The 27017-nt window shown below is 37.8% G+C and overlaps 2 protein-coding genes across 3 annotated transcripts in view; one reads left to right on the forward strand and one right to left on the reverse strand.

Moving 5' to 3' along the window:
- Nucleotides 1-19249, forward strand: part of PLN (phospholamban) — a 45161-nt gene extending 25912 nt beyond the window's left edge. Inside the window, exons 4-5 of the transcript XR_014953728.1 lie at nucleotides 1-9917; nucleotides 12325-19249. The exon at nucleotides 1-9917 is cut by the window's left edge and continues 18948 nt beyond it. The gene's annotated coding sequence lies outside the window, so the exon portion shown is untranslated. The remainder of the gene's footprint in view (nucleotides 9918-12324) is intronic.
- Nucleotides 1-27017, reverse strand: part of CEP85L (centrosomal protein 85L) — a 134398-nt gene that overhangs the window by 69128 nt on the left and 38253 nt on the right. For both annotated transcript variants that reach the window (XM_021540854.3, XM_021540852.3), the window contains exon 2: nucleotides 19622-19783. In XM_021540854.3, coding sequence (XP_021396529.3) covers nucleotides 19622-19783 — 162 coding nt within the window. The remainder of the gene's footprint in view (nucleotides 1-19621; nucleotides 19784-27017) is intronic.

Genomic DNA, 27017 nt, shown 5'->3' on the forward strand with positions numbered 1-27017 from the left:
CACTTGTGCAAGGAAAGAAGTGCAGAGGTAACACTGAGTTCCAACAAATGGCAAACAGCTTCTCAGACATCCTTACAAACAAAGGGAATGCTGTGTACATATGAACATACTTGAACAGAAATATCCCATCTAATTTATTAAGACCTGGCCATTTGGTATCCATCTTCCTTATTCTCCTCCTCTATGGTTAATGAATTTGCTTCTCTCCCTCTTGTGACTTCTCATTCTTTTCCACGCTCTTCAGGCAAAAAACACTTTCTCCCTTGTTCCACAGAGAGGTGATAGGGTAGCAACAATCATACTCAGAGTAAGCAATGAGGACAACACTCTCAACTTGCAAATAATATAAAAAAAGGGCAGTGAAAAACAAGTATGTTCTAAAATTTATTAAAGCTTAACAAAAACTGTCACTGAGCAAGAGAAAATTATACCATCTCATTGAGCAAATGAAAAATATTTACTCAAAGAAAATAACTCGTGTTTCCCTATTTTCGCATTATTCATATCCTGTTTTCAGCTTACTATGTAAAGGGTTGCCTTGCTTCACTTAGATTTACCTGAAAACACAGTATTTTCCCTAGAAAACATTACTGACAAGGAACGTGCCTTACAGGAGCTACTACTTTGTAATAAGTTGTAGTATTTCTGGTACTGAAATACACTTTCACAAATCTGCTCTTCAATGAAATCTCATTAGGGAACAGCCAACACTCAGCAGCTTTGATTTATTTAAAGAGTGTTTTCCCATGCTTCAGAGGCCATCACTGTACCTTAAGATCAGGCTCCCAGCACACCTTCTGAGATAGCAGACCTGGCAAAAACCTCATTAGCAAAGTTCTTAAGATTCTAGCAGAACACACAACTAAGTAACTCAGAAGGACCACACCTTCATATGATCTCATCACTACAAATCAATCTCTGCATTCAACATCCCATTTCAAGAGCCAAGGTTCTTAATTCCATCACTTAATTTAGATGACAAGAGGCAATCTGAGCATCTTCCCAAAGAATTTCACAGGGGCGATCAAAACAAAATCACTACCAAAAGGTAGCACACAGAGATGTAACATTTGCTTTTCTGATCCTACATGATCAGTTAAAAAAACACTACACAGGAGACAAACTCTGTAGAAAGTGTTAGTTTACTCCTATGCGCCACTGCAGTCAGATTTGAGGTCAAAGTTCTCAGTAGTAACTGACATTAAAATACATTTGATAGAATGACCTGCCATCCAAAACACTCCTCATTAAAGTTAATACACATTCCCCTGACTTATATAGCTGGTTTGGGTTTTGAAATGTTTTTTGTGCAAGACACTAGATAAAATGTTCCACATGCCACTTTAAAATAAACTTCTTTAAACTAGCTGTTTGGTAGTACAATTTATAAGACTCAAATAATAAAATTTTATATGTGTTTCAATACACGAAGCTTAACAAGAACTTTTGACATCAGTTTGTGTTTTGCGAAAGTTGACTTCAGGGAGACTGCACCAAGGCAGTGCAACAGTTTTTGATAGGGGAAAACAAATACAGAAATAAGGCAAGTGCATGTGAGTGGTATAGTAAACCTGTGATCTTAACACTCTGACAGCCCTTTAATTAGGTATATATATGCAGAGAGTAAAAAGAAAACCCCTAAGCCCCCAACATACCAGATACACAGCAGGTATATCTGTCCTGCCCAAGGGATCTAGCATAACCGTATTTCAGGACACAAAAGAGTACTGCCTATTAATGTTTCTGTGAAGTGCCAATTTACCCAGCAATATCCAGGCTAATAATACTCAGATGGGGAATCCACAACTCCAAAAGAGAAGCAGCTTCAAAAAAATTAGTAATTTATTTCTACTCTTGAACCAGATCTGGGTCAACTTAGCTCACTTAACTGAAACCCAGATTCAGAAGATGATATAACAGGGGACTGTAAAGGAAAGTAGTGGTATATAGAGGTGAGATGCTGCCACTCCAAAATGAAGGGAGGCATTGGTTCTGTGCAACAAGGGCAGCTCTGACAAACAGGCACACATTTCAAAAAGCAGCAGGCAAAACTTGTTTTACAGGAAAAGATTATTCAGTAGAGAAAAATAAATTACAGCGAAGTCAACTACTGCAAGATTCTATTCTTGTTTTCCCTACTCTACTCAGTTATTCCAGATGCCAACGGTAGAGAAATGTGCAAGTACAGATTAATCAAAAGAACAAGTGACAAATACAATACCATGGGATATTTAACTGAAGCAGAAAATATTTCACAGATTTTATCTGAGCAAATAGTCTAAAGCAAACAACAGGTAAGCCCAAGAGCAAATTTTTACTCCATATCAGTCACTGAAAAGAAGTTATTCATGACTTCTATTGGTCCAAGATTGCAATGGCCATCTGCTAAATTAATCTGTAAAGAGAAAGACTAACCTAACTTACATAAAAATCTCTTTAGATGAGAAAACTGAGCATGTTAAGATAGAATTGTCTTAAAAGAATGAGCATGTTTTACCAGAATACAATAAACCTTTTGATTTATGTACTTTGCCTCTTCAATCAAGAACATCATAAACCCACAGTCAAATATAATAGTGATTTCTAGAAATACAACAGAATAAAGGATGCTTTGAACAACCATTTCCAAAAAGCTAAACTTTCTCAGGAGTAAGTGACACATAAAAAAAACAATTCCATCCTCAGTGCATTCTCTTGATGTGCCTCTCTAGACTCAGCTTCAGCTTTGGTGCTATTTTGCTGCCATACATGTATAGCACCTGAGAGAGAGCACTGTGCTCCAGGATGTTCACAGGCTGCCACAGAGTGGGGCAACACTCTTTAAATAAACCACATGTGAGTCCATGTGAGTTACATGCAGCTGGCCACCACAAAATAGTAAAAAATATTATGCATGCAAAGTGAATGCTCTATGCAAAAGAGCACAAACCAAGCGAAATTTGAATCCCACAGCATCTATCTTCTCCAGACATCTAAGAGCTATTTTTAAGAAACAGTTATATAACTAAGTAGAACAATTTTTAGATTAACAGGTTCTATTTTCACCCCCCCCAGATAAGAGGATAAAGCAATATTCCAGAACAGCAGTCACGTAAACAGGCAACTTGATTTCACTGAAGCAAAAGCATGAGTGAAAACCTATACTGCCACAGGGAGTTTCTTTTGTAGTTAGTTGTCTCATTTTTTAGAAGTCTAGATCTTAACTTGCATTTGCCCTTTTATGAAGGCCATCTACAGCTTCCGATTGCATTTTCTAACAAGAAGCACTTAACAGTGAAGACATGAAGAAATCAAATATCCCCCTAGGACCTTCTTTAAAAGTAATGGCTAAAGGGGAAAAAATACTGTGGATGCCACAATATATCTGTTCTCTTTTTCTGTATCTGCAAGATACCCATGCCACAAATACCATCTACTTCAACAGCCATTAGATACCACTTCTTGATGCCATTATTTTTTCATCCCCAGCTAGGGATGACTCAAAAAACTAGAGTAACTTAGCCCATCAGAACAGAAATCCACCCCTGCCCTCCATAGGGGGATAATTCTAGGGATTTTTGTTCTCTGAAAGAGAACACTCAGTGCCAGGTACATACCTACCCTTTCCTATTCCAAGACAGATGCAAGTTATGCTTTCTCAGTCTCGACAGGCAACTTATTTATATTATCCCAACTCTCTAACTTGCCTCTTATACCATCCCCTACAACAACATTCCCAGATTAGCTAGGCTGATATCTTCCAGCAGCAAAACTACCTCACCTAAGAAATCAATGGCAAAGGATATGCAAGTGAAGACAAACTCACATGAGGAGAGTTAAGAAATGCTCTCTAACACAAAGGATCAGAGCAAAACCTGAGGGGTCCCAGAGAGTACTGTCACTCCAGAGAGTTAAAACTACGTGGTTGACCAAGGTATGTACGATTGCCTCACATTTTCTTCATAACTACATGTACAAGCAGAGCCCTCAAGTAACTTCAGTGTCAAGTAACTTTAGAAGGTTAAATCCCACTTTCAAGGAGACTGGCATTTCTGTTTATGTTTTTGAGCTAATTATCCACTAATGACAGTTTAATCCCTCTTTCTACTAAGACAGTCTTTCTATTGAAATAATTAAAAATAATTAAATATTAAAATATTTATATTCAGCTGGTACCTGTTCTCCTCACCACAGAGCAGTGGATCTCTTGGTTCACAGCCCACCAGGAAAAGCTCTAAACAGGACCAGCACCCTTCAGTTTTATGCCAGGCCACACAAGTGGGGGAGAACACACCTTCGTTTTTTCTCCCAATCTCACACTTCAGCTTCATTTCCTCCACTGATCTCCCTCAGCTGAGCCTTGCACAGCAGTCATCTTCCTAGCTTACCTCTGTAGTCTCACTTCGGGAGCCCCAGCCCAACTCATAATCGTAGAATAGAATAATTTAGGTTGAAAAAGACCTTCAAGATCATTAAGTCCAACTATTAACTCAGCACTACCAAGTCGCATGCTAAAGCCATGGCCTCAAGCACCATATCTACATGTTATCTTTTCAAAACCTCCTGGGATGATGATTCAACCACTTCCCTGGGCAGCCTGTTCTAATATCTGACAGCCCTTTAATTGGTAACTCTTTCAAGTACCACACAGACTTCTGTACAATGGGAACACATGTGCATTACTCAGATGGAAAAAGAAGTCCTCTAACGGGCAGAAGCAGGTGCTGTGAGCAGGCACAGCAGCGAGGCTGCCCTGGGTGCAGGGAGCAGGAGGACACTGCTTGCTGGCCTTCAGTGCCCCATTGCAGGCCTGTCCCTGCCTGACTCCTTCCCGCTGCTGCGGACCCGGGTCAGCCCAGGTCACTAAGCACAGCCAGCCCGCCTCGCTGCAGCACTGCTGCTGCTGGGCACCTCTTGGAAGCACCTCATGGGCCACAAGCCATTTACTTAATACACTTTGGGAATGCCTGTATCAAGCAGTAATCCCTTCCAAGGGGCAGAAATCATCCCCAGCAAGCCCAGAAGTTCAACAGCTACCTCAAGAGTAACTTAACTCACAGGGGAAGTCTCTCTCCTTCAGATGCTGATCCCCAAATGGTAAAAGAGATGGTAATATGTTAACAGTAGCAAATATTCAGCTGGAGTAGGTCTGTTGCAGACCTAGCAGTCTACTTAATTACTTACTAAGATTTGGGGAAAACCCCAATGAGAAATTGGGGAAATTTAAATAACAAAATGGGGAAATTTAAATAAGATACTGGGAAAAAAAAAAAAAGAAAAAGAAAAAAAGTTAGTAAAACCCTGTAAATACAGAAAGAAGTAAAATACAATGTTGCAGAAGTAGCTTAAGCACTCTATTTTCTAGCCTTCATATTCCTAGCTTTGCTACTCTACCCTTCATTTACCATACACTAATTTCACCTTCCCTTAAAGTTTCTTAGACACATCAGGGCTTTGATAACAAATTAACAGCCTACTCCACATGTAGGTCACCATCTGGAACTCAGATCAGGTCACAGAGGATTAACTTTAAATTGGATTTTAGCACAGCTCTATATCCTACAGAAGAAGTCACATTTTATACTTCAAAAATTAAATATCATTATTGTATTTTCCAAGTGAAGAAGAGGAGACAAACTCTTACAACAATTAGACTAACGTCACTCATAAACTTTTACCTGCTTCCTCCCACTGTTCTTTACACTGAGTGGTACTAGCTACCCTGTTACCTTTACAAATGTCACGAATTCAAGCAAAACAAAGTAGCAAAAAACTTAGGGGAAAGGAGTGCAAGATCTACCTGGAACTTCCAACATTTTCCTATAGCAAGATTCCTATTACTAACAGAAGCATTTTTTAAAGCAACAGTGGCAACAAGAAAATATGGAAGAGTTTCTCCATTCCATCCCACAAAACTGATTAACATATAATAAACAGATGTGGAAAATCCTTTGCTTTCATGCATCACTTGGCTTTCACTGTTTTGATTCCAGGTTTTAACATTCCATTTTTCAGGCATACCTCTGGAGCCATGGTACTACAACTATTAGTAACAGAGAGTTGTTCCAATTCTAATTTAGAATAAGACAGAATTTAGACAGAATTTACCTACAGCAGAAAACAAAGGAGAGGGATTCACAATTCTGTACTGCCCATAAAAAACTTTTCCTCCAGAATCCCCAGGCTTTGCACACCCTGAGGACTTAATTTTTAGGTGTTTTTTAGAGGACAGCTTGAGCAAAAGTAAATGTTATGAAGGTGAAATTAGGAGAATTAATTCTGAAGGTGTATTTAGAACCAAATCTCGCAGTCTTTGGAGGACTTCTGCACTGTATAAAAACAAGCCTCCACTCCATAAGGGAACTATTACTTCCTTATATGTCCATCCACAAAGAAGCCATGAAGGATAATTTTAAAGGCTGGAGGGAAAAAAAACCCCAAACTTCATGCATGCATTAATGCTTAAGAGTGTGTTTACACTGCTAGTAGCCTGTCTGTAACATAAAGACAGTTCTATACTATTAAAATGAATCTGTATGTCACATTTTTTAGAAGTATCCTGAAAATTAAAGGCCATTTGTACTCTTTGACAAGACTGGCTGAAAGATCTGATTTTAACTATAATCAATGCTTAAATAAATTGATAGTGAATCAGAAGAGAAACACATAATGACTAGTAGAGTCTTTTATCACAGCTTTTCCTACTGAAGGGATTTAGCTTTGTAAAATTAACAGCAATTTAGAGCTTGCCCATTCTTTCACTGGCAATTAATTTCTAAAGTTGTTTTTTCCCTACTTCCTATGCCAAAAGATTTTAGTGCCCTGACATCACAACGACTTGGAAAATTTTATGATTAGCACACTAATTAAAAGAAAGCAATAAATTCAATTACATCATAAAAGTAAGAAAATATAAGTAACTAATTATGAAAAATTCTTTAACAGAATGTTTCTCATCCTGAAAGACCAGAAATTCTTTTGCCAAATTGTATGTATGTCAGGCACCATTTGGTCCACTGAATTCATCCTCCCTGTAATGAAAACACTTGCTATAAATTATATCAGCAGTCTCAGATTAAAAGACTTGATCTACTGTAGATAATAGAGCTCTAACCCAACTATAACTTGCATATTTGAGATGATTTCTGTAGTAATTTAGGATAAAACACGCTAAAGCATTCAAAACAAAAAGAAGACGCTATACACACACAGACAAAAAAGAAGTCCTTTCTTAGTGCAGTTTGGGATTTGATTGCCATAATTTTAGAAATCAATCTGGCAGCTCAATTCCTAACAGCAAAATTTACCTAGCACCTGAATAGGGATGCTGGTTCACTGCCAACACGCCTCCGAGTACCCATGGAATCTCCAGCACTACTGAAGATAGCCAATCATGCCATCACATGACAAAAACTGCAGCTATTTTAAGTGCTACTACCTGTACTGCTACCCAGTTTTAGACTTTATTTAAACAGAAGAGCGGTTCACTGTTGACAGACAACTAACAAACTTCAACACAAACAATCTGAATTATATTTTCCTTCAATGGGTTTAGTGATCACTTCTCTCTGCTCCCCAGGATAATTGAAGACAGAGGTTTCATGCCCTTTTTGTCTTCCATGATGTGATGTGCACAATTAAAAGTACACAGCAAGAGGTGGGAGAGCAGAAAATGTTTCAATTGCTGCCTTTGATAATGGAAAGAATTTAGTGTTTACAAATTTATTTCCAGTTGTTGGCTCATACATTTGGATATTTATAGTACTTATCACTGTGGCATCCAATCACATTAGCAGTGCTCTGATCCCCACAAAGAAAACAAAACAAAACTGCTTCTTCTCCGCTCTCCAGCCTATTAAGAAACACCTCAGTTAAAGTATTACTAGCACAGCACATTCCAGAAATTAGAAAGAGAACTCTTTTCAAAAGGTACACTCAGTTTCAGATCTTATTTTTTGATCAGAACAAGCAGAGACAAAAGTCTATCATAAAAGTTGGTGTGGTAGATGTGACACCTGATCTCTGGTTCTGAAATAAAGTCAGTTCCATAACCACTAGCTAAGAAAGTCTGAATTGTATACTTACAGAAAGCATTTAAATTTAAAAAAAAAATTAAAATAAAATCGAATTATGTTAATAACTGAAGTCATCTTCCACCCCAGAGAAATGCAAGACAGTAATTTTGCGCAATGCAGTATCCACAGTGTTCATCAGAGCTACCCAATAGCACCAGTAAATCCCTAACACAGCAAACTGAAATGGCATTCAGCCCACATCCCAGCCACCAGGATGAAATCTGAAACTCTGCAAAGGGTAGCAATTTTAGAAGCTACACACAGATCTTCAATCCCCACTCAAGTGGTGCAAGGTTATTGATGCACTTCAGCTTCAGAAGAGAGGTCAACACAAATGATTTTTGATAATCAAAACTACCCTGCTTCACCTTGCACAGAGTATTTTTATAATTGCACACTGCTTAATTCCCTTTTGCATCTTGGGCTAACACTTATAGGCAAATTAGACACAATTACAATGTTGAAATAATGAAGTAGCAGAAATAACTATATCAATCATGATCATAAACTCTGAATACAAGAACAGCTTCCTAACAGATCCTCCAAATATCTTTATTTACCCTGTCTTTTAGTAATGCACTTTAAGATTTTCATTTATATCTTTAGTAATTATAGGTCAAAAACATTAATGATGTTGGAAAAATAAGCATGGTAACTTATGTATATATATATATATGCAAACAGAAACTCTTGTATAAAGTGTACTAATAGATGTGTTTATATATACACATGTAATAAAATAAACTTACTTAACCAGCCTTACAAGTCAGTAAGCTTCAGAAGATACCAGGAAAAAAAAAAAAGAATTCATACTTCTTCAAGTCTGGTATCAGACTTCTGAAATACAGAACTCTACCAAGCATATCCTGCTCCATCAAGTCCCACACTTACTCTCAACAGCTGGAATAACACCAACCCATGTAAGCATCAGTCTAATTAATGTTCTTTAACTTTTACAGTAAATTTAGGGTATACTACTCTTATGGGAGTACCGTATTCCCAGAACCACACAAACATGAACTTTTGGCCATAAATCACATATTTTATTAATTCTACTAGACTATGCTACCTGCCAGAACTAACTAAAGTAAATATTCATATATAGTCATAATATTCCCACCTACTTTTGAATTCCTATTTCATTCCAAAACTTCAGAAGTATATAATTGACTATGAATTTTTCACATTCCTCACCTCCTTCCAAAATAACCCATTACAATTTCCATTAAAGATTAAATAAATGTTATTTTCCATTAAAAATTAAATTCCACTCATGGGTAAACACAAAACCTTCAATTTTTGTTGTTTACTCATCATGTCTACATATAGACCACTTCTTCATATTCCACAAGAAGAAGGTTTGGTTACATCACTTACTGATATCATTCTTAATACGTAGAAAAACAATGCAACTATCCCAGAACTTATTTCACAAAGGAAAATAAGGAAAAAAAAAAAAAAAACCAGCAAGAACAGAAGGAAGAAAGTACTACGGCACCATCTCATAAAGATATTCTAAATGCTGAAATACTACCAGTATAAATCATGGACTGTTCCTTCTTTTATTTACATAACATACCATTCTTTTTAAGTGAAGATTCCAAGTGTTATAAGAATTGAGCCATTTGGAATAGCAGAAATTATAGATTTTAAAACACAAATTTGGCCAGAACAATCTTTTAGTACTTAACTTTTTTTAAACTTTTTTTTCTTTTTTTGGGGACTGAAACTGAAAGCACAGAAGAACAACAAACTGGAGCAGTTGTATACATAAAACTGAAGCATATGGGCCTCCTGTACTGAAGTCCTGTGTCATAGCCTCCTCAGTGTGAACTAGCAAGATCATCTGAATACCTGATCAAGGTGAGAAAGATGTCAAGTAAAGACCTGAACATGGAAAGCATATCTATCCTGTGGGCTGCCTGAAGTCAGACTTGTTTTCTCCCTCTTCTTCCTGAACTCCACTAGGAGAGAGGAGATGGGGGAATAATGAGTCCTGAAAAGGAATACCAAACTGGGGGACATTGATAGGAATTGAGGAGAGAGAAAGCAACCTAAGATCCCCTTCAGACATGTCCCAGGGAGAGCACGCTTCCCGTTTTACAGAAGCCATGAATCACTTCACTCAATTCCCTTCAGAAGCTGTATTAGACAACAGCTTCCAAGCAACCACCACAAAAATTTGTGTTTTCACAGAATCTGAGAATATCTTGGTCTGAAAGGGCCTCAAAGATTATCTTGTTCCAACCTCTCTGAAGTGTGTTTTCTTCACAAGATTTTTTTTTTTTTATCATGAGCATGTTTTCTCCTAATCTAAATAGAGCATAATAGTAAAAAACCAAAAATTCTGCACATCTTATTTGAATTCTCATTAGTCTAAAATTTTTTCAACTGAACTTCTTTTGTCTAGAAACATTTTTCTAACATATGAGGAGAACCACAACCCCATTATGGATGCCCCAGTGAATCCAATTCCCTTTCTATGCACTCAGAACATATTTTTAGTTCAGTTTTCTAGCTGAGCTAATTAGAATTAAAACCTTGCCATCATTCTCAACAGCAAAGTATGACTGCATGCAGATGGCTGATGCAATGAGAAAGAAGTACTTTTAATCATATCACCTCTGTAAAGAAAAGCTTACAGCAGAAACACTTCTCACCCAGTTAAAAAGTGTCTATTTCTTTAGAATTTTTATGTAAGACAGAACAATAAACTATAATCCTGCCCTGAATCTCTAGGTACTCCTACAGAATAAAATGTACAAACAGGAAAACTGAAAACCTCCTGCCAGCTCATACAATAAATGCCATTGTTGAAATCAACCAATAAAGACAGTTTTATTTCTGAAAATACAAAATATTTTTAGCCTTTGACAGGGACAGACTAATTCCTGATAGAAAAGGATGTGCCACTAAGAGTTTATGATAGTTATAAAAATGAAGAAAAATGCACATAATACAGTCTTCTGATTCACAGGCCAACATCATGACTAAAATCATCCTGTAAACTTAAGAATAGCAGCCTGAACACAGGGACACACTCAATTCAAGATGTATCAAAAATATATACATGTATTTAAACTCTGGTTTATAGTCTTTAGACTTGCTAAAAACAACAGGAGACAATATGAACTGGTATACAGTTTTGGCCAGAAAAAAAAAAAAAAAAAACCAAAAAAAACCCACCAAAAAACAGTAACAACCCACTCTCACATCTTACCCCCCTTAAAAAATACGTAAATGTCAAATAGTTATATTAGTTACATTTATTTGACACACTATTCCTGGTCGTAGCAGACAAAATAAGGGCCAACAACAGAAAAACTATGGCTTGGTATGTTCTGGCTGGACATCAGGGGAAAATTCTTCACAAGGACATCTTATAGCACTGGGACAAGGTTATTCAAAGATGTTGAGGTACCTGGGAAGGTTTTCAAGAATCAGAAAGACATCAGGGGAAAATTCTTCACAAGGACATCTTATAGCACTGGGACAAGGTTATTCAAAGATGTTGAGGTACCTGGGAAGGTTTTCAAGAATCAGAAAGACAAAGTCAGGGCTGACCTGGTCTATTTTTGTAATGATCCTCCTCTGAGCATAGGGCTGGAAACAGAAACCTCCTGCAGTCTTTTCCAAACCACATTTCTACAATTCAATAGTGTGAAAACATGCAGCACTAATTCTTTCCCAAGGAGGCTAAAATTCTTATTAATTTTGCATTAAAAATATCTGAACTAAACTATTTGCTTCCTATTTTCATGTGAGGTAAGCAGTGGCATTTAAATTATCAAATACCAGCTGAGTTGAAAGGAGTAAACCTACAACCAGGTAGAATTTGACACTGGCATTCAGGACTAGGTGTGTCATTTATTTAAGAGATGACTGCCATGTCATACTTGTATTATTATCTGGCAAGATGAAAGCAAATTTTTTTCCACTTCTATCCCTTTTTCAGGGCCATACTATCAAAGGCATTATGTTGTGATCTCAAAACGAGAATGACACCTCTTCTGGGACACTAAGCTCATGGAAAAAAACCCCATGAACCTCTGCAATTCATTCAATTTGTTAGCAACATCCTTACAAACTTTCTATTCAATGCCGAAAGAGTTAAAAAAAAATCCAGTCATGTTGAAGAAAAAGGCATAAATTGTAATGTAGTAACAGTTAACATCGAGGAAGATGCTAATTTATGTTTCTGTCATTCATAAATGTAACTAATTCCTTCCAAATATGTTTCATTTCATTTCACCACTTTTTCTATTACAAGGATTAAGCGCTGGAAAGAACAGCAGCACAGAGAACAGGAAACAGAAGAGGGTGCAATTCCTGAATATCACAGCAATTCTGGAAACCAACCAGGAAGACACTGACATAGAAAGGTTACTCCAGTATGTTTTCCGGTTTTCACTGTTATTACAAAAGACTTAGAAAAAGCTGCAAAGAGGACTACATTAGAGGGAATAGAACACTGCCTTTATTCCTGCCAATCGCCTTTCTGCCTTTAAGGACAGACTTCACTTTATTCCTACAAAAACACCTAAGTTGCCTTCTAGTTTTTTCTGGTCTTGCTACTTAATAGACATTTAAAAACAATACACCCATACACAAAAAATACTGTTAGGTGTATACAACCAACATTTCCTACTTGGGATGCCTCAGAAGTGTTTTTCTGCAGACAAAGCTTGAGCATTCACTACAAAGCTATTTGTTGTGTAAGTTGTATTTACTTATATAAGCGGAATAAGGCATAATCTTTTTAACCTATTGTACAGGATAACTATACTACAACATGCTCCAGGGGCACAGAAGTGACCTCTGTGTAGCTGACAACGCTTCTACAGTGCTGACTTTCATGACAGCCGCTGACACAAACACAGGCATTGTCAAAGCAAAATCTTATCTTTGAGCCCTCTAAGAGGAAGAAAAAACCCGCAGAGATTTCTTTCACCATGTTTTGCATTGCGGAAAAACCCACACCAGTTTTCTTTCTAAATTTGTTGCGAAAAGAAGCATTTAAGATGGCAAAAATGAAAAAAAAAAAAAAATGCACTGCTGTAATAGTAACAATAATTGCTTTTAAAACAAACCAATCACAGTTCTCAAAGGAATTTAACATATCAAAAGCAACAAACTTGCACATATTCTGCCTGAAAAAAACAGGGCAGCTGTTAACAACTACCTCTCAAGCGAGGTTATTGGAAACAAATGCCCCAAGAGCAGACAGGCAAGCATTCTTGAGGCTTTACCCCTGCCCCCTCCACTACCAGTCCTCATTATTCAAACTGCTTCATTCTTCCCCAAACCTGGGCTAATTCATCAGACTTGTAATTTGCTGCGTATTTCTCACTTCCTCTTACAGACCCCTAATTTTCATAATGTGAAGAAAGTCAGAGATTAAGGAAGTGAGATGGAGTAACCATGCTTCATGCACAAGTGGTCTCTGTACATTGTTCTTCCTCACTGCTGCTTTTATGCTGCCAAAACTGATGTAAAAACTCCATTTGACTTATCACAGGAACACAAGCAAGGCCCTGAAAAAGGTTTTCTGTAACAGTGAGCTTTTATGTTCTACTTCAAAGGGAACTTTTACAGAAATTACTTATTGTCAGTACACTGAAATCATGGCTAAAATAAAGGATGACATTAAATACATTAACTGGACTTTACACTAAGAAAAAAAGTTTAAATTGTGCATACATTATAGTAGAAACAGGTCTGCTCAATAAAAACTAAGAAAGAGCAAAGTATAAGCCCTCTGGAAACAGGTAGTCTTGTTAAACTTTTAAAAACAGAGATTTACAAACTTTTCTATGGGGGATACAAATAATCTGCTCTGTCAAGCCCCAGGCTAGAACTCCAGGCAGCAGCAATGGGTTTTTCCTGGCTACAAGAAACTTGTGGCCTACATCCCAAATGCCTACAGTCTCTCACTAAGTGCACTATTCTGTCTACAATGGAAAGGATTAAAAATTAATGTTGTGATTTCTTCAGATAAGGCTGCAAAGGCTACTTGAATATGAACATTAAATACTGACTAGCTACAGAATGTTTCCAGTGTTCACAGAAAAATAGTCTAAGGCTACAACTGTTCCTCTCTGTGGCTTTTCTGAAACTGATCTCACTCCTGCTGCCCTTTGAGAGATCCTGAGCTACAGAACTGCTGAACACAGGCCAGAAAGTCTTCTTTGACATTATAGTAGCAAGGAAAAGTGAAAAGTCCCCTCTGAAATCTCTCAGCAAAGATGCATAATGATTGGTATGCCCAGGTGTCATGATATTAACCTAAGTATTAACCTAAGTACAGGTGAGAGAATTGTACAATGCTCCTTGTTTTTCTCATCAGAATGCCACATATCCACCATGCTCAAAAAATACAGATTACAGGACATTAAAAATGTCTCCCTGATATTGCACCTGAGCATGATGCAAATGACATGCAGTAAGAGGAAGAAATTGTAGTGTTTAGCTGTGAGAGAGGTAATTTCCTTCACAGCAGCCCCTATGGTGCCTGTTTTGGTAACACAGCACTGTCTCTGCTTTTGCTGAGAAGCACTTACACAGCACCATGGCCTCTGCCACCCCAGTGAGGGGTGCACAAGAGGCTGGGAGAGGACACAGCTGGGACAGCTGACCTGAAATACCAAACACATTCCATACTATATAATGTCATGCTCAGCAATGAAACTGAGGGGCAGGTTTCTTCCAAAGTAGTTTTTGCTCAGAGACCGACTGGGCATCAGTCTTCTGGTGATGCTTTTACATAACAATGTTCACTCATTTTTTTCTTTCATTATTAAACTGTCTTTATCTCAACCTTGAAGTTTGGGAATTTTTTGGTTTTTTTGCCCTTCTGATCATCCCCCCAATCTCACCTTTTAAACATTCTGGTACAACTCAGTGACATAGCTCTAAAATAATTTATGAGAGAAGTAACTTTTTGCACAGTAACCAAGAGAATGCCACTAAATTCTAAGTAGAACTTATTCTCACTGAGTTATTTCCAATTAGAATAACAGAAGTAATTTTTCTCAAAAATTACTACTGATGTTAGCTGAAGGCAAAATGCACCAAGTTCACTGTGTAGAACACTCCCACTAGCTGGAGAAAAGTCCTGTTGGTATTTTTTATGTGAGGAAAATGGAGCATACTGTGAGAGCTTGATCCTAAGGAGAAATTGTCACAAAAGAAGGCAAAGTATGAAGTTAAAGCAGCAACTATTTCTCTCTCAGAACATTCATGTATGAAACTGGTAAGTGCCTTTAGTTTAGTTCAAGCCAGTTTCAAATTCAGAGTACACCAGTTCACATGGAGTATGTCACTGTTGCTTGAAGCAATTTCTCCATCTTATTTTAGTGTGAAATTATTAGCATAATTTTTTCCTATTTGTTAAATCCTGGGAGTAGGCTACTAGAATCTAAAACAACCCTCATTATTATTTTTTTTTAATCCTAAAACCCCCCAAAATAAGTGGCCAAATTCTGAGCATTAATCTTTATATTCCCATCAGCTATATAGACATTTCATTCCAGCAAGCTGTGGCAATACCACTTACAAGGACTAGAGACTAATACAGGCTTAAGTGCAGTGCGCATTTCTGATTGTCAGGGTAGATAATATCCAAGTAACACAATAACTCTGACTCACAGAGGGCTGGACACCGCTTCATAACGTGAGACTTGGCAAGCAGAAAGGAAGGAAACAAGGAAAAATGCTTCAAACATGATTATTTTCTACCCTCCAAATATTCAAGCTGCTTCACCAAACATATGCCAGTCCTTGCCAGGATCCAAGGGCACAGAGATTAACCTCAGCTCAACTAAAATCAGGAACTTCTCTGAAAAGACATCATCTTCCAAAATCACAGAACACAGTAGACAGTGAGCACTGCCAGCAACCAAGATCTAGGATCCTTGTGTTATTGCACTTTTGTGATACCCAAACTGATAGCACAATCTAGAAGTTTGACCTATGCTTTGTCAATTCCATTATCTTTAGCAGCAGAAGAAAACCCCACTCAAGATACTTCATAATTAAATTTTGCCTCATGAAATTCAGTTCTGCCTTTCACTATATTGAATAGTTATCTTTCACTATATTGAATAGTTATAGTTATTAACTTTTTTTTTCTCCCTAATGATAAAAAAAAAAAAAAAACAGGAAGTACTAGAATACCATGCTTGGGACCTGCTGGAAGAAAGAATACTTGAAAGAGCAAAACCAAGTTCCTTTGATTCTGGTTTTCCATGTTCCTTGGCATATAAAGAAATGCTACAATTCAATTGAAGTAATTTTTAACTCCTTATAAAGATAATATATTCCCTTAAAAATGATAGACAAGAGATTCCTCTGGGTCTCGTAACATTCAAAACATTAAAACAAGTTCCTATTCTATCAGCTAAGCATTCCAGAGAAGTTGTTGGAGGGTTGTTAGAGAAGGGGGTTTATTAAAGTTAAACTGGCAGAAAATCAACTCCTAAAAAAGCGGTAACTCTGACTCTCTACATCCAACCTCTTTCTTCCAGGAAAGTAATATTCTATGTATTTTCACACTATTAAGTTTGCAACCAGAAATATTAAATCATGACTTGCATGTAACAATAAGGGAGAAAGAACTGGGGACTTTCCACAGCACAACAAGCTTATCTGATGAAGGAAAATGTTGTGGTCTGCAAGAATCATGGGCCCTGTATCTTACCACACTAATATCTAGTTCTTATCCCTCCTGTTCCAAAAGGCAAAACTCAGAACATTTAACAGGAAAGAGCTCTGCTGGGGTTTAGAGACCATTTAATTTCTGCCAAGTCCCTGATTCTCTAATTAGGTAACCCAAATAAAAACAGTCTCAAAAACACTTAAAATAAAAACTTAGTGTTTCTTCTGTAAGTGCTACTGAAAGAATGGTTATACACAGGTATCACAACAGTTGTTAGAAATGAAGTGCAAAAGCTCATGTCAATCCAGAACAGGACACAAACTGACAGGAAAAAAGTAAAAAACCCCGAACACATTAACTGTAGCTTAAACAGATATAAAATGCCTTTTAATCTTTAAATTAAGAGCACTCTGAATTAAGTGTGTCAGATCTACCCAAACTAACATCCCCACTTTTAAGGTTTATAAATTTCTATCCTTAGCTCCCACAGGGCACATCAACATCATGCAATTTCAGTTCCATTGCCTATTTCACTTCCTAATTTTCCTGCCTTTGCACAACATAATATACAGTCAACTGAATAAATTTTAACATTAAAGGTTTCTTTCTCCTGCCCTTTTCAAAACCCATCTCCACTCCAGATCACACAGGTTTGAGCCAAACACAAAAGGTACTTGTCTGTTTTTTTAAACCCTGCATTTTCAAAGAGAATGAATGTTCCCAAAATAAGTATGAGTAAGAAGATTAATTTGAAAGAACATTTAAGACGTTACGAAAAAATCCCATTAAAAATCTATTTTAAATGCACCTGCAGTCCATTCCCTGCATGAGCGTATTTATTAGCCACTATATATCTGTACAAAAAAACTCAGGTGCAACCTTCAGAATTAAAGGAGATGTTAATTCTATTTCTCAAATTATGTTTCTTTATTTTTAGTGGGCATAACAGAAAGGAAATAGCAAGGCTATAATTCATTATCTGAGCATTGTTAAAAAGTGTACTAATCTGCCAACTTGTGAAAAAAATTCCCCTCTGAAAAATCCCCAGGAGCTTTTGCCCAAGCATCACATTGATAGCAGATGGCCAGCATCAAGTCTGCAATTACCAGTCTGGCCTGACAGTTCCACAGATGACAATGATACTCTTTTCTTGCTGTGGATGTGTGCAGGGGGCAGCTTGAGAGATGCAGAAAACTAGGTATCATAGCCAACAACGCATTCCACTAAAAATATACACATACAATCTATTTCCAAGCCTGTCATATGATTCTTCCATTAATCTTCATTTCACCATTAGGTTTCCCTCCTTTTTTCTTTACCACTTTCTTTTCTGCTACTTAGAAGTTTTTCAAATGAGATGGTGGGAAATGTGTAACATTAAGGATGCAGTAGAACTGACCATTGTAAAGCACTGCCAAAGACAAAACTCATGAACTCATGAACTATCTGTTTTTGCAACCTTGCAACCTTTCCCCTCTTTATTTTACTCTCCCTGCTAGCACAGTCTCCCCCCACCCAGCCCTGAACAGATTATTCTCTTGCCGACAGAGAACAGAACATCTGATGAGGAGCTGCTGTTTCATTTCCTCTCCTTCATCCCACCCCTCAAATGGGGAAGCCCTCAAAATGGGGGAGGGGAGGGCATGGTTTTAATTCAAGTGCTGCATCTTAAAATACTATTGTGCAGCATTTGGCTGGGAGTGATTAAAGCTATATATAAATACACACCATGAGAGTGCTTTATCTCTGTGGGGAAAAAAAATACCAAAAATTTCTGCATTAGTAACCATTTACTATTTCAGTTTTACATCCAAGAATTTATATATCTGAGCAAAACCTTTATTTTCCCAAAGCCAACAACTGTTTATAAATGAAAGGAAGCAGAAAGCAAATTATGAACTAACAGATGCGACAGAAAGAGGGTGGAAAGGATTTTCTCATGTGCAGAAGAGGCCTGACAGACTTAACTGAGACATTTGGACCTCTCCTCAGGAATGTTCAGCCCTCCACAGAGCCTTCTGTCTTACACCGATTCAGCATTCCTTACTACATTTCTACTAATTCCTCCTGTTCTTCTTCATTGCAGCTACCCCTTTTGCAAAATTTATCAGGCATAGAAAGCTGCTGGAAGAAAGTATATCACAGTCCTGCTGTCATTCATTATCTGCCTTTAAAATTTTACTGGAAAATAAGTCAATGCAAGAAGGAAATCTCAAGTCTTACTACAGTTTAGTTTTCTCTCATTCCAGCTTAATTCCAGGGACAGGTTGCATAGGGAGGGTGACAACGTTATGGAAACATTGCCACTGCAGAGACTGTACCCCTCCCTGATAAGATCACCTTTGACTAATCATGATGTAATCCAAACTAAATTCTGACAATCTTTAGACACTGTTGATTCTTCTCAAAGATTGTTAACTATGTGTCAAATGCCATACAATAAAATGTGAATTGCTTCCCACCAGAAGTGGAGATGACAAGAGACAATATGCTTCCCTCATGGCAAGATGAGCAAACTTTGCTGACGCACACTATGTGACACACACAATGTCACATAGCATTGTCCTTTTATCAACTCCCTCAAAAGTTTCTGCTTTTTCCCCACTTATTTATCAAGTGCTGTAGTACAGGACATTACTCCTCTGTATAAATCTGGCACTTCTTGCAACTGCAATTATCAAAACATGTAACACAAGCACCCTCTTTGTGGCAGAGATGCAAGTTAATGCACACAACTCATGTAGAACTAAACTAATCAACCCTCACCAAAACAATTACTTGGCTCCAGCAAGGAAAAAACTGCATGTGCTCAACAGCTTTCCAAAAGTACAATTAGCTTGAGAAAAACATCTTTAAAATGTTTTGGATTGCTTCTCCCTCAGAAACACAAAAATTAGCAGTGTCAACTCACCTTCCACACTGTCAGAACAGGAGGTACCAATCCCAGTGTCCCCGCTGTCAGAAGCTATGCTGTGTCTTCTCACAGGATTATTCTGACTGCTTGATGAAATCGTTGAGGACTGCCACAGGGATTCAGTACCAGGTAACCATCCCACTGAGGAATAATCTGAGCCTATGAAAGACAAAGCCAGAAGTCTGTCATTGGAGATACAATACAAAAGTCAGCAACAAAATACCTGTCAAGATGAAAACTGAATCTTAGGTTTCATACATAAAACTTGAGCCAGACTGTGTATGTGTCTTGGAAGTTTTTGGGGGGTTTTTTGTTAAGTAAAATCCTTTTGCTAAATGAAAGTTTCCCCAAAATTCCAACACATGTATTTTTACTATTTTAAACTTTTCTTGCACTTTTTAACAAGACATTTATCATATGATTCCTATCCTAGAACTGACTCTCAATTCACAGCAGAATTTTGCATTACAAGCCTTCAAATACAAAGCAATGAATTAATTTTAGGACAGAAACCAGTGGAAGATTTGGATACTGAACTACAGTCCTTTTCTACTGTGCATAAACCACATGACCTAGTTGATAAAGCCAGCAATGAAATTGTCTAAACTATATCTAAAGTAATTCCTTATGTAGCTGCACACAAGCTGCCTTTCTGAGACATGTATCCATCTAGTGGTTTGTTTCATTTTGGTTATTTTTAAAATTTAAATAATGTTAAAATATTACATTTTAAAACACAATTCAGAGCAGCAATTAGTTCCTCTGTTCAAGGAGTTTTTAAAGTAGGTCACATATTCTCACAGCCAACCTCAAGGGAAAATTTATCAGAGTACAATCCCAGAAGACTATTACAATTTCCAATAGCCAGTATCTAAATCTGAGCATTGTTTAAAAGCAGAATACTGATCACCACATTCATACTCTGAACCAGCACAGGCACATAAAAAACCATGGAAAAAAGCATGGCTGCTCTTCATTTATACATAATCACATACATACACCCCTCTCTAGCACCTAGCTTTGTATAGCACTTTCAGCAGGAAATCATTCATGAAGAAGAATCAGCTCACATATAATGTCTCTTACACTACATGAAGTTATTTTTAGATCATTTAAACACTTTCAATAGTATCCATCTGAAGTCATAAAAGCAATTTGCCTCTGCAAGGACATCTCCTATTCCCAAGCTGTACTTGTTTTCCAGTAAATAGCTCAGAAAACGATGCAAAAATTAAATATGTGGGTACATATATAACCCCACCCCTCCATACATAAATATATACATGGTTCCCATACAGCAGCCAAATCACTAGACCTAGTAGCTCGAGTGGTGACAGCTGCTTGCCAAGACACTTGAAAACTGAGGAGCACAGTAAATACACACTAAGTTCCTTATGGCATGTACTATTGAACTGTAACATGACATCTAAAACAGTATTTTTTGCAGGTAGGTTCTTGAAGGCCTTAAATATGCCTGTCCATCTCATTCGCCTCAATTTCATCTCAGTTGAGACTACTGCCTCTTTTTCCCTTTAGCACATTTGCCTACCTTTTCTCCTCCTAATTCAAAAATAACCCAATTCTCCTTCCCCTTCATTCTACTTCAGCCATACCTTGTGCAATATATTTCCTTCTCTTCCTTAAACTGAGTTTTGCCTCACCAGAAGTCTCTTGAACTATTCCTGTGAGTATCTTTCAAGTCCAAGGGTGAGGGGGAAGAGCAGAGCCAGACTTGAACACACCTGCCCATGACTCACCAGTCCCACCCTATATGGGGGTCCCAGCCAAGATTCTAATGGAATACCACTCCAGGTGTCATCCTACATACCACCCTCTCTGTGTCATCATCTGATGTACTCAAGTGTGACAGTTTTGCATACAGCTAGTGGGGAAACTGGGACATTCCTTCTTCTCTTACCATCAAGCACATTTTTCACTAATGCTCTGGCTGCTTTGGGAATAATTTTACCACACCTCCCTCTGAACAGGGCTACTTTCAAGAAAAATTCTACTTCATCCCTCTCAAACTGCATCTAGATATTCCAGCAAGAGTAAAACTGACTTATGGAACGCCAAGCTAATTAAATCAGAGAGTGTTCTGATTTAGAAGACATTTAAAATACATTTATAGAAGAGAAATTTAGATTGATTCACCTTCATTATGCCATTTTCCACTATACAACTCTTTGGTGACATTTCAGCTTTTATGGTGTTACACAGGTGTTAAAAGAAATGCACCAGATAATTTAATACGGAGTAGTGGTAGCATTAAGACAGTATTAAGAGTCAAACCCTTCATATCACTTAGAGAAATGCTCAGCATGTGAAACTACAACCATCCACACACAAACACCCAAAAGAGAGAGCTATTTTTCACTCTGGCGGAACTTTGAGGAATAAAAGCTAAAAATAGCATTGAATGAGAGTAACTTCAGAAAGGACTTTCAGAAGCTATGTCACTCTAACCTTCAGCTGAAAGCAAGATAATTAGATTAGACTACTCAGGCCCCCATCCAGCTGAGTCTTGAACACCTCCAAGGACACAGATTTCACAACCTCTCTGGTCCCTTCAGCATTTTACCACCCTCCACTCCAAGAAAATTTTCCAAACATCTCGATAGTCTCTCATGTTCCAAATATATTGTTGTAATATACCCCAAAATATGCAACAACCCAGTGCAACTAAACTCAGTTAACAAAAAGGGTTAACATACTAGAGGGGGAAGACAGTCATTCCCATCGGGATCTCTGCAGGTACTGCAAGTAGAGAAAGGAACAGGCACCACAAAATGCCCTGCTATAATCTATTCTCAGCTTTACATCTACACACAGACAGCCTGGGGACACACCAAGCCCCAGGTGTGTCATTCAAGAAATGTTTTCTCTTTGTCCCAACATTAAGCGTATTCCTTTTTTTTTTCCTAAAAAGGATAGCCAACGACATAACCCAGGAGTCTACAGTTTTTAATGTTTCACGGCACATTCACACAATTGTGTTACCTTGCAGACCTAATGGAGATTCTATTTCAAGGACGGCCATTACAAATATGCAAGTGTCTGCAGGAGAAAGTGATTTCAATCAGCTTTGAACAGCTGTATCATAAACAGCCAAATACAAGCACCAAGACAGTAGAAACAAACCCAAATATTAAGCCTGAACAGTAAGCAACCCATAAATTAGGACCTTATAGACCTCATTAGTCCAAGACATTATTAAAAAATTAATATATTACTTTCTTTATTTGAAACTCACCTTCTGAGCCAAGTCCTGAGGAATCCCCAATTGTTATGCACCCCATTCTATGCTCCCCATCTCCTTTTTGGATAGCTCTCTTCAAATGCATGATTTTTCACACAGCAGACAGCCTACACTAAAAGAACCAAGTTTAAAAGGGGAAGATACACAGGAGTCCCCACACTGTTCAGCCAACATGCCTGCCTCACCCTGCTGCTCTGATCTCAAACCTGCCAATCAGCAGCCAGCATCCATCTGCCCAAAGTACAGTGGGGGAAAAAAAAGCAAGCACAAATTTCTAATCCATATTTGTGCTGCTGAATTGTATATTAGCATCTGCCTATGATCATTTGTCACTGTGTTAGAAAAATCTACCTTTCATAGGATTCACTAGGAGAAAAAAAAGTAGTGTCATCCTACCAGGCTGTCATTTTCACCAACAAACATGACAAAATACACATAAGGTCACAAAAAAATCTCAAAAGAAGCCTTGTTTATATGAATGGTTGAATGCCTCCTTAAATTTGGTCAGTTAAATATACCAACATAGTCCTCTGTTTCCAGCCTAGGCATTTAAAACAGATCCCCTTACAACTAAGTATATAAAGGGCAGGAAGTAGATTATTTATTAAAAGGGAACAGTTGTTGCAATTTCACTCCACAAAAACATCTATCTTTTTCTGTGTGTTACAGAATGCTGTCATCTATTGCTGACAGAAAGACTCAGTTAATTCTGGATCATTACCATGCCTAATTTCAGTGGCATGCACAGATCCCCTATGATGTACATACACAAAATAATAACATTACTTTCTTCATACTCGGTTCCTAAAATACCTCTAACATGCTTGAATGTAAAGATTATTAAGTGACAGCTATGATACTGTTATTTTACCTAGACACTGAAAGGAAAGCAACAGGAAAAGACTTAACTGGATCTCACAGCAGATACATCCTGAACTAAGAATACTGCTTTTTCTATTCCACACTATGACTGACATGGATTGTGACCAGAAGTGAATCACCCATGACAGCCAGTGCAAATTTATACAGTCAAAGGATTCTGAAGAAGATCTCTCTCTATAGTAACATCAAAACTAACTATGCGAAGCTCATTCTGGTCATCATGGATGTGACCAGGCTGTACAATCGTATTTCACGCCAGGATAGCCCTGAAGTCTGCCTGAAGCCTTTCAAGGAAAGAGAGTCAGCATTCAACCCAAAGACACTGCCACAGTTAATTAGTTTACCCTCACCATCTGTACCTTTACCCAAAACACTGCTAATTACGCACAAAGATCACATGACAGTATTTTAAAAGAAGTCACTCCACCTTCAACCAGTTCTCCCCGACATTACTGAGTTTACTCCAGTTGCATCTTCTACACACACCTCCCTTCTCAGTAAGTTCTATAAGGTGTCATAGCCTCTCTTTTGCTCTCTCTCCTGTCCCATAGGGCTGCATAACCACATATCCCTTCAAAAGGAAGAATCTACAAACAAACCCACAAATGGTCTCTCAAAGACACAGTTGCTGTATTGTGGGAAAAAACTTACTTTAGCTGGAAAACGTTTGTTTACTCATCATACCTGCAAGATCATTACTGACACAAGATTAAAGAAAATCTCACTCTGGGGTGTGCTTCATGCACAACAAGCCTTCATGGATAATCTTTTTTTTTTTTTTTTACTGCTGGAAAGACAACACAGTAAGAAAAGGCGATGGAGGCAGGGAAACCCAAAATGCTGAAAAGCCTTTCCAAAAGTAGACACACGAGAGCAGATGTCATACTTTAACACATTTATGTAGGGCTTTTAAAAAAGCTGAGCGTGAGCAATAGAATGGTGCGACAGCAGCCTCCTTCAGTCTAAGGTGAAGTGAAAATGATAAGGTGCAGGCATTCAATATGATATTCTGACAAAACAAAAAGATCCTGGCATGTCGGTGCTCCTTCCAGACACAGGCAAAAAAAAATTACTTTGGTAAGTAACTACTTCATAAATACTTTCAAAAATAGTGTATAAAAAATGTCATCCCAACCCTAACCTCCTAGACACACACTTCCTAGGTGCACTTCATCTCCATGGTCCTTTTTTGCAAAACAAATTACAAGTTTTATTTATATAAATGTCCAAAACAAGTTCCAGGTCTTCAATGCAGGCTCTTCTCTTCCAGGGTGAGCAGAACATTGGAAATAGGGGTTTCTAATGCTTTCAGGGAAGGTGGCCAGATGACAGTTTCAGGATCCTTTTTTTACAAATGCTCTGGAGGTGGTGGAAACTCACAGCTCTACCAGCTGCCATGAACTAAGATACCAGAAGGTCCCAGTCCCTCCTCTCACACAAATGCAGCTGAGAGTAGGTGGATGATGCAGTTTAATCAAAGTGCAATACGAAGCAGGTTAAAGTGGGATGAAATGACAGCCTGAACTATTTAATTTTTACATTTCAGTTTCTCAAAAGTACTTTCAGTGTCAGATAGCTGAAGTATGATTCATCCCAAGAACTCATATACTTTATTAGTGTGCTTTCTTGACAAAGCCTGCAAGCTATTTAACTAAGTTCTCATAGCTTTCCAGTTACAGACAGATTAGAACAATTCTAACCATGGAGAAAAATAAAAATGTACAGATATAGAGGGAAACGGAAAGAAAAATAGGAATGTGAGAGTTCAAACAGAAGAATATTGAGAGAGACCTTTTTATCTACACTTTTTCTAATAGAGGCTGATAACACTGCCTGGTATACAAAGGCTTATGTCTGTCCTCCATATTACTAATGTGCAAAAGAATTCACCTACTAGACAGAGAGAAAAATGTAAAATATTAGAGGAAAAAAAATAAAGTAGAAGAAGGAAACCTTAAGAAGAAAATACTCAAAGTACACTTGACTGGCAGTATCAAAACTGCTTTTACAAAAAAAAGGCTATGGTCATATTTTAAGGAACATAAACTTGTGCTTCAGCTTAGCTCTCTCCTGAGAGCTAAACTTTAAGTAGATTATGTCACCAATTTTGCCTCTAAAATTCCTTAATAAAGATTAAACAATTTTGATTAGCCACTTCTGGGGGGGGGGAAATGTACCATCTCTCATCACAGATAATTACAACTATAAAACATTTGTCTTCTACACAAAACACTTTTTCAAACTGAACCATCACAAGGTCTGATTTTTATTACTTTAAAAACATGCATGGGACTGAACAACAACAATTTACAAGGTATGCCGTGAAGGAAAGTATGCAATTTAAAGGAATATTGGCAACAAAAAATAATAAGTAAGTCAATTGGACGGATGAGCTTCTGAGAACCATGCCATGGCAGTTTATAGACACAATCAGGTAGCTCTCTATAACCCCTTACCAGAGCCTACAGAAAGTAAGATGAGAACAGCTCTGTCTTTCCATCAAAGAGTCCAGCTGGCCAGCCTGTGCCACTGGCTAAAATGGGTCAGAGCTGGGAACACTGTCTGACATCAGAGCTAATTGGACCTACTGGTCAGCTGCTACGCAAAGGCTGCTCACCCTGCCCAGACACACACTCATCCCGCTTCCCCAGCATAAGCCCTGCCACTCCAGAGCCTACAGCAAGTGGTTCAGGAACAAACTGTCCTCACTCACAGAAAAGGTTATCTGCTAATTTGACTTTATAAGCTTGCTCAGCCAGAGGTCAGGCAAGAAGCAGTGCCAGGGAGGGAGTAGGAACATACAGGTCTGATACCAAACTGCACACTGAGGCAGATTCTAAACTGGAGCAAGATACGCATAAATCTCAGGCTGCCTTCACTGAGAAGGACAAAATCCATTCCATCCATGTTCAACTGTTAACTATAAAGGTGGCAAAACCCTTAAACTGACATAAGTATGTAATACTGGGCTTTGCTTTCCCTGACTTCAACTCTAGAAAGTATGTAAACCAAACAAATTCATAACACACCTTAATTCACACACAGACGGCATTTAGCTGTAGCTATTTAGCATCAAACTAAATATTAAATTCCAATCTTGACAGGAAAGAAAAAGTTTGCTTTCATTTCATCACTGACAGAAGCAAGACCAAAAACTCCATCCAATTGTTGATGGCTCTCCTGTGAGTTTTCTGCTTCCAGATAGAATATTTGCATAAAACAGAACTTCAAAATACAAACTGCAGATGTTTC

The sequence above is a fragment of the Lonchura striata genome, chromosome 3 (genome assembly GCF_050655825.1).
Source record: "Lonchura striata isolate lonStrDom1 chromosome 3, ASM5065582v1, whole genome shotgun sequence".
In the NCBI taxonomy this organism is placed as follows: Eukaryota; Metazoa; Chordata; class Aves; order Passeriformes; family Estrildidae; genus Lonchura; species Lonchura striata.